General features: G+C 45.1%; 1 protein-coding gene across 8 annotated transcripts in view; it reads right to left on the minus strand.

The window, feature by feature from the left end:
* The window catches only part of COBL (cordon-bleu WH2 repeat protein), a 270,191-nt gene that overhangs the window by 51,286 nt on the left and 203,974 nt on the right, over positions 1 to 14,931 (minus strand). For 5 of the 8 annotated variants that reach the window (XM_061198310.1, XM_061198308.1, XM_061198307.1 and 2 more), the window contains one exon: positions 13,998 to 14,168. The exons of the other annotated variants lie outside the window; for them this stretch is intronic. In XM_061198310.1, coding sequence (XP_061054293.1) covers positions 13,998 to 14,168 — 171 coding nt within the window. The remainder of the gene's footprint in view (positions 1 to 13,997; positions 14,169 to 14,931) is intronic. 8 annotated transcript variants of the gene reach the window in all.

Here is a 14,931-nt window from a genome sequence, read left to right on the forward strand (position 1 = left end):
TCCAGGGAGTGGCTGTTCAGGCCTGGCCCGCGCTGCCCTCAGCAGGGTCACACTCTACCTTATTTGTGTGACAGCTGTGATGGGACGGGGGTGGAAAGGCAGATGAACAAGGCAGATCCCCCCTACCCCGGGCATCCCCTTCCTGGCTCTGTCAGTAACCCCTCTGTGGGTGCAGATTTGGGGTGTGCCTGCCACTGGGGGGTGGGAAGAAAAGATTGAGAGAGAGGTCGTACATCAAAGGCTCCAAGGATTAGGCAGAAACGTCCATGAGAGAAACCAGCCAGAGGTGCGAATACTCCCTACTTCCAACCTGAGCTTTATCCCCCTTTCTTTGAAACTGCAGCCCTATAGGTTTATGTTTCATTTCCCCACTTTTGTCCACTACAGTCAGGAGCCTGATGGCAAGACTTCATCACTTTCCCCTCCATTCTCTGACTGGAAAAACCATAGCTCAAGAATAACCATAGCAAAGGAATTCCCGGCTGGGCCGTGGTGATGGTGGGGGGCATGGTGCCCATTGAGTTCTGGGCCCCAAAGGCATGAGCGTTCTTACACATTCCAGAGGAGACAGAATTTCAAGGCCAATATGACTTAATACTGGCAACTTTACCTGGCAAAGAGGACACATCTGTGGGCCAGACATGGCCATCTGCCATCTGGCTTAGGATCTGTGCTATTAGGAAGTCTTTATATCCCTCATTACCATGTCTTATTCATACGAAAGATATGAGGATCTATTTTCTCTTTAACCCTAGTTCCTTACACACCAAAGAAAAACCTTTGAGATACACTGGCTGTTGCGTTCTGATTCAGGTCACACGTTTAGTCACTTTCCCCCTCATTTTCCTCCCTGAAAACCGGAGGGTAGATTTATCACCCTGGAAACAATGTAGCCAGCCTAAATAGTCTCAATAGTTCTCACCTCTTCGGTTTTTTTTTTTAAATAGCATTTTTTTTCTTTACTGAAGAATATTTTTTCTTTGCTGGAGGCAGATATAGCCTTCTGAGGTTTACACAGCTCTGCTCATAGTAATAAAAAGTTTATTATTTTCTTAAGAAGAAGGAAAAAGAAGGATTATATAAAGCATTTAAGGGCAGAATAAACACAGAAAGTGATGATAAATTTAATCTCACAGTTTCCTGTGAAGAGTTTTTGACAGAAGTGTTCTGTGTTGCTATCGGTGACAAGTAAAGCATGGGAACTCAGCCCGCGGATAACTCCAAGTCTCATTTCATTTCACACTTGGACTTTCATTTTCACCAGTGTTTGAAGTTTGCTTCGTGTTGCTTTACCATGGCAACTAATAAGGAGCAAAACTATTTTGAGTTTTTCTCCTGCTCTACATTCCTTGGGTTTGAAGGATGAAATTGTTAAAAACACACACGTGTGCTTGCATGCACACACACAATTCAGAGGGGAGAGAAGAAGTAAGTACTCTGTGAGTGGATTAATTCCTAGACAATCGGTCGTGCCTTCAATACTTGTGTGGAGGGGCTCTTACTCCCCGCATAATATTTGGAAGATGTAATCCTATCTCTGTTACAGAAAAGTTTGTTTTGCTGTGGAAAATGTCAGTCTGCATATGGGCATGTTTTGGATCAGACTACATGAATTATGAGAGCTGTGAACAAACAGTATCATATGATGGACCCAAATTAACATGGAAACTGAAAATTAGCAGTTGATAAGCATTGCAAACACAGATGTAATGCGTGGTTGATTATAATGGGTGAGAAAATACAATACCAGTGAGGAAACTGGAGTAACATTCTCCAAATTCTTTCATCTGTAGTACTAGGAGTATTTATTCACCACAAAATAATCTCTGAATTTTCATAGGAAAAGGTCAAAAGTACCGGTGAAGTGAGATGGCAAACATTCTCAACTAATGCAGTTTAGAAATTACAGCGTGTTCCACTGCCCACTGCTGACACTGTCTCTACAGTGAAAATGCAAGAGTTTAAGCCAATTGCTGTTGAAAAATAATATAATTTCTGTGTGCCTTGGCACTTGTTATAGGGCTGGTGCTCCCGAGGGCGTCCCTGGGAACCTGCATGGCTAGTCAAGGCTCGTCAGTCACTAGGGCTGCTTGATTTGTGTCTCTCTGGCTAGAAAACGTGAACCCTCACAAATCTGTTTTTCTTTTAGTTCGACTCTTGATAGTATGTGTAACATGATGGAGACAAGAAGCAGACGGTTCTCCTATTGGCTTATAAGGAGAAGAGATGACCCACAAAGAGGGATGGATTCTGGGCTGAGCCAGAAATGGAAACCTCTCAGAAATGCAAGTGCCTCGAGAAAAAAATATTTAACCAAATTATTTTGTCTGGTTCCTAGAAGATTCTGATGATTGGTAAGCACAGTGTCATGACACACGTGGATCTCTAAAACTTGTTCATCGAATTGCCCTGAATTTTACCCAGCTGTGTGAGAGACCACCTTGGTGATAGAGAACCCTGAGGTGTTGTCAAAAATCTGTGTCTTTGGCTAACTTCGTGATCCAGGACGTCAGGGGTGCCCTGGTCGCATTCCATTTGTCACATAATTCGATCGACCTCCGTTGAGTTTGTTCCTTCCCACCCCCAACATCTGTGTCCTGTGTTTTTCATAGAGTTTGATACATTTTTTGTATTACATTTTCTGTCCCCCAACCAATAATTCAATGAACAATATCACTTTCTCCTGTTCTTCTCCTAACTTTTTGCCTTAAGACTTCCTACCGCCATCTTTCTTCAGCGTAATAGCTACTTCTTACACAAATGCTTCTTGCTGTAATTATATACAATCTTCTACAATCTTTAATGTCTGGGCCATAAATCCTGACGCTTTCCCCAACATTTAGGTAAACATTACCTTTTCTTGTTTAGACTTTCCCCACTTAATGATTTAAGGTCAAATGACTGCTACTTATCAGACAAAAGTTCTTTATTTCAATGCAAAAGAAAAGCACTTTCTAACTTGTTCTATGTTTCCTCCTGAGTAATTTCTGTTTTTTTCACCAACACATGGCACTAGATTGGTTATACACAGCTCTAGCCATATATTTCTAGAAGTTCTAGCTTATATTTACTAGTAATACCAATATCAGCTGCGATATTTCCTACATCAGTTATTGCTACCATTCTCATTGTGATCAAGCAGACAACAGTCATACAAGTAAAAAACACTCATTTTTTTTCTCACTTTGAGCAATTAACATTTAAAAAACCCTTTGGAGAGAAACATGATAAGCCTCTCCAATTCAAATGTATCTTTGCACAATAATAAAAATTTATAAAAGCAAGCAAGTCTTTTTTCCTAAGCCCTGAATCTTCACATGAGTATTTTCACCTGCTCTGTCTTAGGACTGCTGCGGTGACCAGTTCTCAGTGAATGCGTGGGTTTTCTCAAGGTGGGAGAAGGACCTTAGTCTCTAGGAAGAGCAGCCAACACCCCTACGTGGACATGGTAGCTACACCCTCGGGCATATGCTCCACTCGTACAAACCTCCGGACTAGCATTTATCAAATGGACCCATCGCTACTTCTTTTCTCAAGCGAGTCATGGTAAGTAGAAGCCATGGGCAGAGGTCATGTGCTACTCACTCTAACAGCCCCCAAAGCCCCCTAGCATCAAGCAAGTACCCCGTGTTTGGTGAATCAACAAAGTGAGACACATGCTTCTCTTCTTCTGTTTTCTTCTCATAAACTCTCTAAATGGCAGGGGACACAGTAATAGGAAAACCTGGAAAACATCTACAAAAATGTTATATCCTACCTATCCCGAATGGATACCTATAGACCATGAGTTGTGGGTCCCTACAGGTTATATTTATAGTTCCTGGGCTTAGGCAGTTAGTTTTACCAGGAAGATAGACTATTTCAGTTCTATCCACATTGCCCTTGCTGGTCAATTTATGGACACCATCTAGTTGAAAGGAAAATGGAGAAGAAATTCTGTATCTGAATATCAAACAAGAAAAATATGAATTAATAATGAATTCAAATAAAGCAAGGTTCTTAATAAAAACATATCCACGTATCAATGAAAGGGGAATTTCAGACAGGTCAATATAATCAACCTAGAATTTACATATAGAAGTCTTTACCTCCTACAAGGAAATATGAACCTCGGTCAGACAAATCTCTGTTGTTTATGCATTTATATGTAAATTCTAAAGAAAGTAAGTTGCGGGTGTACAAATGAGCTCTTTTATGCTGACAGATGGAAGATCAACAGGAGAATCAGAGTCAGGACAGCAGAGGCACAGGGAAAAGTCAGAGGTACGGAGCTCCAGGAAGGGGCCGTCCGTCAGAAGCGCTTGGCATGGGTAGGGAATGATGCACAGCAATAAACTGCGGGGGGGAAAATAAACAGTAAAATATGAACGCAAACTCTGGCAAAATAAATGTCACCCTTCTCATCATCATCAAGGCCCTGGGGATTCAGCACTGCATAGAGAGTGAGGTGTCGGCCAAATCATCATATTACTAATGTTTCCTCTACTTCCTTTCTTTTTTTAAAACTTTAATTTATTGTTTTTAACTGAAGTATAGTTGATTTACAATGCTGTGTCAGTTTCAGGTGTACAGCAAAGTGGTTTAGATATATATATGTGTGTATGTATGTATATATACATATATATATATATGTTCTTTTTCAGATTCTTTTCTCTTATAGGTTATTACAAAATACTGAGTGGAGTTCCCTGTACTATACAGTAGGTTCCTGTTGTTTACCTATTTTATATATAGTAGTGTGTATATGTTAATCTCAAACTCCTAATTTATCCCTCCCCCCCTTCCCCTTTGTTTTCTCTGTCTGTGGGTCTGTTTCTGTTTTGTATATAAGTTCATTTGTATCTCCCACTTCCTTTCAGTCTTTGACTATGTCAGTTATTCAAAGGGCCTGTTGGTCCAACATACATGATTCTGTCCTTGGAAGAGTTACATCATCAGCATCACTGCACTCACTGCTGTCTTGGAGGTTTTCTAATAAAATGATATGGATTTGATACAAAACCTTAAAGTCCTTGCAGGCAGAGACAGTGACCAGCTGGTAGGAAAGCTCCTGGAAAGAAGTCTAAGTTGCTTTCAGAGCTCTAGGGAAAAATAGATAACATTGCTCCCCAATGCCCTCAGCTGCAGATCAATCAATCCAGCCCCGACAATGTGGATACCAAGCAGGCTCAAGCATAAACTCAGAAAATACCGATCGACTTACTGAGCTGGAGACAGGCATCAACTGCATATGCATGTTGACCTGGGCCTTGCTCTTTTCCGCAGTGAGAGACTGACCATCTGATGAAGGGCCATTGATTGCATGGAGTGGCTTAAAGCCCTGAAGGCCTCGAGGGTTAGGGATTAAAACAAAGGACAGCCATGCCTAAATTCACAGAAATTTATTTATCTCATAAAAATCCTTAAGACAACAGGTTAGAAGACTATTGTCAGTAAAGAAATGATGGGTTTATAATCCCTATTCACTTTTTAACTAATAAAATAAAATAATGATATTTATTAAGAATCTCGAACCATTCTTGAAAAATCAAGCTGTCCATTCCTTACTTCCAGGAAGAACTTAAATTTATGTGAACCCAGAAAGAAGTTCTTATAACTCTTGATGTAAAAAAGTTGGTTTTTACGCCAAAGCTGAACTTAGCCTGCAAATTAAAATTCTGAGAGACACAGAAACCTGTTTGATTATTTGTGTCAACTCACAGCTTGAGCAGTGAATTAGGAAAATAAAAAATAATATCGCCATCTGTTTTCTTAACTAAATAATTTTACTCCCTTTCAGCATTCCTATTTATATGTTATTCCTTTGCAGTGGGAGGCTGGTAAATGGTTACTCACCAGCTCTCTGGAAAAAGTAAAAGGGATAAACAGACAGATAAAGTTTTACTGATACAAAGGATGGGTAGCACAAAATTTACAAGTCATAATAAAATATACAATAGTCTTTGTTGTAAATTCTATATGACCAATTGATTCTCACAGAATTCTTTTATTAATTTTTGTCAAATTATTTTATCTGTAGTCAGCCTATTATTACCATTGACAAACACGTGTCTTTTTGACACAAATGTGGATTGATCGTTTTATGTTAAGGAGTAAGATGAACATGAAACCATGAGACAGATGTTGGAATTTGGCCTCTTTGTCAATCACATGAATGACCTTGCTGAATTGAATAGTGGTTTTTGGAAAATGGAAGAACTATTCTTCAACTTTGGCGGGATGGGGTGGGGTGGTGCTTTTCACAATGCACTAGCTATTGATAATATGCTTTTATAATTAATCTGCATTATTAACATTTCCCAATGTTACATCCTACACCTGGACAATTAGCACACAATAAATCCAGCCCTGATTTGTATAGCCTTTGCCAATGTCCATGGTGTAAATGCTCCTTCCTTGGTTGATTTCCAGGTCTCATCAGTCACTGAATGTGGTGCTGGGAAGAGGTGTGCAGTGGTGTGCTGTTATATAGCATTTTCACTGTTACATATTATTGAATCATATTGATTCAACGTACATAACCTCAAGAACACAGAAATAGTAAAATGTAGTAAAATAATTAGAAAGTGGTGAGTTTTTAATATCTGTTACCTTTGTTTTTAATATTATTTAATTTTAAGCTTACATACTTTACTTTTTAATAATGGTTCTACTTAGCAATTGGCTTGCAAAATTCCTAAAATTTCAACAACCTGCTCTCACCAGCTGGCGTGAGCCAGGTCCAGTGCATACCTGCTCCCTGAGTTGTCACTAAGTTCTTCAATTATCTCTCGAGTCAGGGACATGGTAGCTTGTAAATAAAGGGCTAAAAGATAATTAGCAAAAGGAAATATGTTCATAGGGTTTTTTTAAAATACTGTACATAACTCTATCATGATTCTCATTGCTTTGCTTCTAAGTAGTATTCAATCTTTAGTTCATATTGGGTAGATTGAATGGTTTCAATGGTTTTCAACCATAATAACAGGCTAAAAATTCAGTCCATTTTCAAAATGTATTCTGAGCAGGGACAGACTCTGCTCCCATAGTCACTGACTTCCTTCCTTTTATGAGACGGGCCATTTGCTCACCACGCAGTTCCTGTTTTCCTGGATGCCGTGCCCTTTCCCATGGCAGCAGAAGCAGCTGCGTGGCTGGTTCTCTTGCCACAGAAGGAAAGCGGCAAGTAAACCCAAGACAAGGGCAAGAGTGCTTCCCTGGGCTTGCTCTGAAGTCCACACACCTGTAGGGTTTCAAGGGTGCTTCCATGACAAACGAGACTCCCAGAACTGTATTTGTGTCACAAGCTTCAGGATTAACTACTCTGTTTGGAAAGGGGCCAAGTGTTGGTTCCAGTTGTAAAGTAAGACGTTAGGTGACTTTGAAGACTATTGGTCCTGATATAAGGAGCATCAGCGAAGCTCCTGTACTGTCCTCTGTAAGCTCTCTGCTCAGGCCAGCTCATGGTCGGGGAACTGAGATCCCGCATGCCATGTGGCACAGCCATTAGTGAGGCTCTAGTCTGGGAGTGTGGGGATCTGATTATAGCCATTTTGCCAGTAAACCACAGAGCTGGGCCCAAAATGTTTCTAGATTTTCAGATCTTCTGCTGAGTCACACTGCCTAAAATGTGAATTATTGTTATTATTAATTTTACATTGAGCAAATTACTATCTTCTAATTGAGAATGGATAGTTTATTTCTCTCATTTTATTCCCCTAATTTAGAATTTCCTTAAAGTTCTTTAGAATGGGACACTTGTTCACAAATTGAAAACCAATCAGCTAGAAACATCACAATGGTTGTCACAGTGGTGCTTTAACCTTACATGTCATTTAGAACAGGAGACAATGGCCCTGTTTCCCTCTCTGCCTTTAAAATCCTTTGTCAATTACCTTAGAAAAGTATACCCAAGGAAAGGCTGATTTCCTCAAGCCTGGTGTAGGAAAATGTATAAGAAAACGACAGTCATTGGACAGTTTAATTTAAAAAATATAAGACAAATTGAGGATCAGTAATTTGAGCTCTCTGTGCATGGATTTTTAAAATCCCCAGGGTCTTGCCATTAAAATAAGTAGCTAATAACTTGTTAATAACTTAATCATAACTAGTACTGCAAATCTTGTAAACAAGCAATTCAGTGCAACTAATGGGATAGACTCTACCATCATGGTCCACAATGAAGGTTCAACTAAAACTGAAATCAGAGAGCGAGCTGGTTAGAAAGTTATGGGGGGAAATCCATATGCACAATTATACTGGTTTAGACATGCACCTATGTACTTGATTAGATATCTAAAGGTTAATATGAAAGCTTATTAATAAGAAACAAAAAGATTGAAGAGCATAGGCCAAGGAACTACTATTTACTGTTGTTACAATTATGCAACAAAAGCTCAAACACATCACCAAAGCCCCATTCACGGTGACCTTTGTGCCATGAGGCTGAGACATCACCCAGCTTAACCGTTCTTCTCCCACGTGTGCACCAAGCATTCACCACCTCAGATTCCACAGGCTGGGCTGGCCGTGGCTGCCAGGGAGAGAGTGACAACCTGGACCAGGCCAAGGGACCTCAGTCCCGCACCGGGCGATGCAGAGGCCAAGTTCACCCAGCTTCACACTTGCCCTAACCAACTCTGAAGAGGCTGCATTTTGTCTATCCTAAGCTAAGCTCACCTTGGAAGAGAGAAAATGATGCTTCTTAGAGCAGAAAGTGATTTTAAATGAGATACAGGATTCCAAAGATTGATTGGTTGAACACCCAACTTCACTAACCCTATTCTGTTATCCTCTTGGCTACTAAGATGATCAAGAAACCAAACCCTTTAGTCTCTGGGCTCTAAGTGAGCATCTTCTAATGTCAGGAGCATTTCTAGTAGTTCCTTTGGTTTGTCAAAGCAGGAAATGGGAAATGTAGGTGGGGGCCAGGCCTGAACTGAAACTGCCTCCGAAGGAGGACGGTGCCCTGGTGATTTCTGCCTTTCAGGTGTGTGGTCACACCGCTTTGAGCCACGCGCCTGGCCTTCACTGCTGGCACACAATCCTCCCTCTGCACTTGCTCACGACACATCTTATGTTCTCCAGACACAGGAAGGAAACCTCAGGCTACAACCCGTGCGTGGTGAACACTGCTGGCTATTGATGCAGTGTGCAACCTCCACATTTCCCAGCGAGCAAAATTCCTGTACTGACCAGCTACTCCCACACACGCAGGGAAAGCTGACCCCACCCCAGCTGTCAGGATGCACCTGACTCACCTCCGGGGATTCCATCCTCACCCAGGGACTGGGTCAGCACCAGATCCAACCCTGGTCCATGAGACACGAGAGGAACTCTGCAGCTGGGCGTTTCTGGGAAAGGTTCCCTTTTCCTATGAAACTATTAGAAAAGATAGTCTCTCTTCCACCTCTGAGACTTCTGGTGTCTGGATGGGATGCAGGGAACAGCCATGGCGCCCTGGGTACCAGCCTGAGGAGGAAGCCAACCCCAAAGATGATCTAGGGAAAGCCTTGATGGCAACTCTAGGCCTCAGATTCAGCACTGAAGTCTGTCCCACCAGGATTCCTAATGAGATAAGAGATTCCCTAACTGTTTGAGTAGGTTTGAGATGGGAGTTTTGCAACCTGTATTGATTATCTATTGCCACAGATCAAATGACCTCAAAACTTAGAGGCTTCAAAGCATAAGGATTTATCTCATAGTTTGTGTGGGTCTGGAATCCGGGATTGCTCAGCTGTGTGCAATCAAGGTGTGGACCAGAGCTGTGGTCTCACCTGCAGGCTCTACTGGGGAAGCTTTGCTTCCAGTGTCACTCAGTGGCCATGGCAGGACTCAGCTCTCATGGTCAGTGGACTGAGGGCCGCTGGCTGGAGACTCCCTCGGTCCTTGCCCTGTGGACTCTCCGTAGAGCAGATCTCAGCACGGCAGCTGGCTTTCCTCGGGGTGAGCAGGTGAGAGGCTCCAGATGGAACCCACAGACTGTTTCCACCTAGTCTCAGAGGTGACAAGTGACTTCCACTACTGCTGCCACATTTTACTCATTAGACACGAGTCCATGTTCAAGGGGAGGGCTACACAAGAGGGTGAACACAGGAGGTGGGGGTCATCGGGAGCCAGGGTACCACAGGGCGTCTTGAGAGACGGACCTGACCAGGAGACAACTGAGGAAAAGAAGCCCGCGCTGGGATGCTGAAGGCGTGACTGCCAAGGTCTCCGATGCAGTGCTGACGCTATGGAGAACATCTTATAGACAGACCTCAGTGCTGGCGCTGGATGCCCTTTAAGACCGTTACAGCCTCCGAGTAGCTTCAACTAGTGGGGTACCCCATACAGGCCTGTGTAACAAGTACGGTGAGAAATGGATGAACACCTAGAGGACAACAGGAGGGAGGGGTGGGCGTGCCAAAGACCAAAGCGCTCCTGGGCTGGAGCAGGACGAGCACAGAGGAGACCCCCACCCCTGACTGTGCGAGAGTACGCAGAGCTCACATCAATCTGACATCCAGGCTGGGTCCCCCCAGAGCTGGCGGAGGGGCCGGCCGCGGAAGGTGGCCTCTTGGAGCCGAACAGATGCACGAGGGGATGGTCATCCTACCTCTTCCGACTACAAACTGTACATTGGTTCAAAAAGAGCTCAGGAGATGCAGAGAGATGTGGCACTGACCTGGAACACATGTCTCCTCCTGTTTGCTTCTGTTTCAGGTCAACATGGTCTTAATGACCACGAGTCAAGTGCTGCTAACACTTAAAGCATAAAAATAGGAAAGAGGATTTGTCCTTGGGTCAGGGCCTGGGGCCCACCTGGTGCCCAGGTCAGCTGGCAGAAGGCCGGGGACAGAAAGGAGGGTTGGCAGCCGTAACGGGAACCCCAGCAAAGCCACCAGGACGGGAACCAAGATTCTGCAGAGGCAAGGCGCAGGGACAGGGGGATGGCTGGAACAGAAGGTTCTGGAATGGGAGAGATCAAAATAGAAGGTGTGGTATGAGGACCTGTTTCACGTCTTCCTTGCCACTTTCTCACATCTGTGTACAAATCCAGTTACTATTAATTCATTGCTACTTAAGTCTTTCCATCTTATCTTTGGCTGTGCTGACTGGTTTTCAAGAAAATGTATCTTACCTCTTTGTAATGACCTAAGTGGGATATGCCACCTGTGGTACAAATCACAAAGAAGGTGTGCAGCCAAAGGTGTCCAGTGGGAGTCTCTGGCACAGTGGGAGGAACGTTCGGGGTGGGGGCAGGCAGAGGCTGAAGGTCAAAGACGCCATAATGTCGATTCCTGCTGGACCCATTCTGCAGTGAGACCAGGGGCCAGTGATGTAGCTGCTTCTGGCTCAGCTTCCTCCTTACAGAGTCTCCCCAGAGAGGGTGGAGTGAGAACTCGCCCGGCCTCCGGGTACTCAGGTCTGATTTCCACCACTAACACATCGTTTCTTAGACAGAGAACACAGGTCTAACTCCTGCTGAACTCACGAGGAGACACACAAGAGCTTACGGCTGGCATATAAAAGTGCCTACTGAGCTCCCATGGCTACAAATAGATGCAAGTTCGATGGGCATGCAGGTGAGATGCACATGCCCACAAGGGGCGGAACTCACACCCGACACTTTACATGCCAACAATCCATAGCTCCCCAGAGATGAGGGAGAGCAGTACCCAGATTTCAACGTGGTGTAAAAAAATAAAACAAATGACAACAAAGGAGTCGTTTTCCCTCGCTTTTTTAAAGACCTGAATCAAAGCAGGTGAATTGCTTTCTGCCTGGCTGGGCAGGCGATCCTAGTTTTTCATGCTGTAAACAGTGTTCGGGACAGTCCTGCTAAATAAAAGCTCCAAGCTGGATGCATTAACCCCTGGTGCACACGTGGTCAGGAGGACAGGGCTAGGGGACAGGAGGGGTCCTGCTATGCCTGGGCCAGGCTCTGCGTGGTCCTAACACTCACGGGGCCCCGCTCTGTTCCCCCCGTGCTTCTGTGCTCTCTTCCTGGCGTTTCTGTGGGTGTGTGAGAGGGGATGAGAAGGGAAGGAGGGCAGGTGAGCTATGTCCAGGGCAGGGGAAGGTCCTTGGACATGCACGCGGGGAGAGGAAGACATGGAGAGAAGTGTCCCGGGGCAGGAGAAGGAGACGGAGCCTCCAGGCAAGAAGACAGGGAGCCTCCTGCTGTGTCCGAGGCTTGTTCATTCTCTACGCAGACCTTTGTTGGAAAGGCTCCCAAGGGCGGGGATGGGATGTATTTCCTCAGCGCTGGAGAGACCCAGGGGGAAGCTCTTCTTCTCCAGGCTGATGCGGGCCTTTAAAAGCTGAGGACTTTCCTGGTGGTCCAGTGGTTAAGACTCTGAGCTTCCACTGCAGGGGGTGCGGGTTCCATCCCTGGTTGGGGAGCTAAGATCCCGCATGGCGCGCAGCGCGGCCAAAAAAAAAAAAAAAGCAGCTGCTAAATCTTGTCCTCGGTCTCCCCAGCAGACACCACACGCTGACACTGTCCCCCCAAACCCAGGCAGGGGCCCGGGGGAAGCTGGGGTCTGAGGGTTTACATAAGGTCAAGTATAGCGCAGTCCGTGGGCCTGGCGGTCCCATCCTGTTAGGCCCCCCGAGCTCCTGGGCTGTGGCCACTCCTCACTGCCAAGGGCCACCCTCTCCCCTAAGCCCTTCCTCCCTCACGGGCTCCCCAGGGGGGACAATCCATGGTGAGGACCACAGGAGCGGCCACTGAAAGCTCACGGCCTTGGCCTGTGGGGCTTCAAACCCACTCTCTTCAGAGATGACACAGCTCCAGAGCTGCCTAAGCCTCGGTGTCATCTTTCCGACTAATCTGTCTAATCCTCTGTTTCTGAATCCCCTACAAATTTCATTTGCATTTGGAAGCATGTCCAACGTCAAGATGATCAAACAGATTTTGAGGATGGAAAAGAAGTCTTTGTGAAAAGAGATAAAATGAATCAGGATTATTTTGCCTAGAGAAAGTTGGTAAGTAATCCAACGATTATCTTCTTTCCGCAGAAGCTGGCGGGGAGCTAGCTGTCATTTCCAAAGAAGACAGAAAAAGATCAAGTGGTTCGATGGTGGAAAAGGATGAACTTCCTAACCAGAGGGCTGCATATCTCATGTGGGCGGCAGCCGCTCCCTGGGCTGAATGCATAGAGACATTTCACCACTGGGAAAATGCAGCCCTGGACGGTACCTGCTTTATAAGGCAATGTCCCTGCACAGCTCAGGCATCCCGACGGAGGGATGCACCCAGGCTCGATGTCCTGTGTGTGTGTGTGTGTGTGTGTGTGTGTGTGTGTGTGTGTGTGTGTGTGTGTACAGTGAAATATATAGAGCTAATATCCAACTGGAGGTGGGAATGCTATACATGGTGCTTATTAAAGTCCAAAAGAAATCCCAGGAAACAACGAAGAAAGCCTGATCTCAGACGGGATGTGACAAGACATAGACACAAAATGAGCCTTTCATTCTGGCTGTTGCTAGACTCAAATTAAGTTGTTTCCCCTTCTGGTGCCTCAGTCTCCCCTTCTGCGGGACTAACGCTTGCCCACGGGCTGTAGGGTTCAAAGATTCTAATCCGTTAAGTCCCCCCAGCTCTGGAGCACAGCCCCCTTGGCATTCACAGCTGGCCTGAGCGAGCTTAGCAATACAGCCTACACGATCGCATCATTGCTGTGCTGTGCTGTGCTGAGTGGGCCACCTGCGGGCACTGCGAGGACAGTTCTAATTTGAGGGACATTTATTTGCTCCTAGCTGGCTGTCTCCACCCACACGATGCAATTCTGGCTGAAGTCTAACCACAACATGAATGATTAATGGGTTAAATCATTCTTCACGGGTACCTGCTTGGCATTCGGGGTGCATTCACTGTTAACTGGACACACTGCGTTGAGCGTTGAGAGAGAAAAGCTGGAGGGAAGAGGCACACACATCCCCAGGCAAGAATGGAAAGTCTGGAAACCCAGCGCCGACACCAGAGACCAGAGAGGTGAGGCGTCGACACAGATGAAACGAGAGGCACGTACGTGTGGGTCTCAGGTCGGAGGCCTCGGAAACAGCGCCTTCCCCAGGAAAGCCGAGAGGCTCTGCCACGTCTGTGTCAGGAGGAGGGTAGGGCGGGGGTGGGGGGAGCACTAACTGGGGGGGGCCCCGAGCAGTGCCTCTGGGAGGCTTCTGTGGCACCTGCCGTCCGACACCTACGTGGAATCAACAGGGATTACTTCAGAAGGTTAAGCCCAGAGGCCCTCTGCCTCCAGCGGAAGGTACGTCACCATCACTCAGCCACACCGAGAGCTCCAGATGCAGACACACCTGGAACCAAGGGCAGCCACACTCAGCACTAAGCTCAACCTCACCGGACATCAAATCCAACCTCATCCGTCACCAAATGCAGCCACACCGGGAACCAAATCCAAACACACCCAGTACCGAATCCAACCTCACTCAGCACACCAAATCCAACCTCTCTAAAGTTTTAACATTTTATATACGTAGGGTCCTATCCTTGGGTTAATTTGAATATACTGTGCAGTTGCCATTTGTTTCTGAAAGGCACAAGTATTTTTAAAGGCTGCAATTATTATTAAAAGGTCCCTAAACAGCTCTGTCAAGTTAAAACGAACCCTTTTTCTTCACATTAGTCTTTTTCAGGTTCACAGGTTTGTTTTTTAGCTTATTCTTGTTGCTTACATCTATTACCTATTACAGATCCAATAACCCCTAATTTGATTTACCTCTTTAAGCCCATTTATACTATCAACCTCTTCCATTGTCTGTGGTAACAGTTTTTAAACTTTGTTTTGAAAAGGATCCTGGGCTGGAGAAAGGGTGGGGATGTCCCCCAGGCCAGTCTACCTCTCAGACCAATCGAGCAGCCCTCTTTGATCTGTTCACATTGGGAATCTATTTACAATTTTCTATAGAAATGGTTATCTTCTGCTAATAAAGTTTTTGAAAGTT

Source organism: Eubalaena glacialis, chromosome 8, assembly GCF_028564815.1.
Source record: "Eubalaena glacialis isolate mEubGla1 chromosome 8, mEubGla1.1.hap2.+ XY, whole genome shotgun sequence".
Classification (NCBI taxonomy): Eukaryota; Metazoa; Chordata; class Mammalia; order Artiodactyla; family Balaenidae; genus Eubalaena; species Eubalaena glacialis.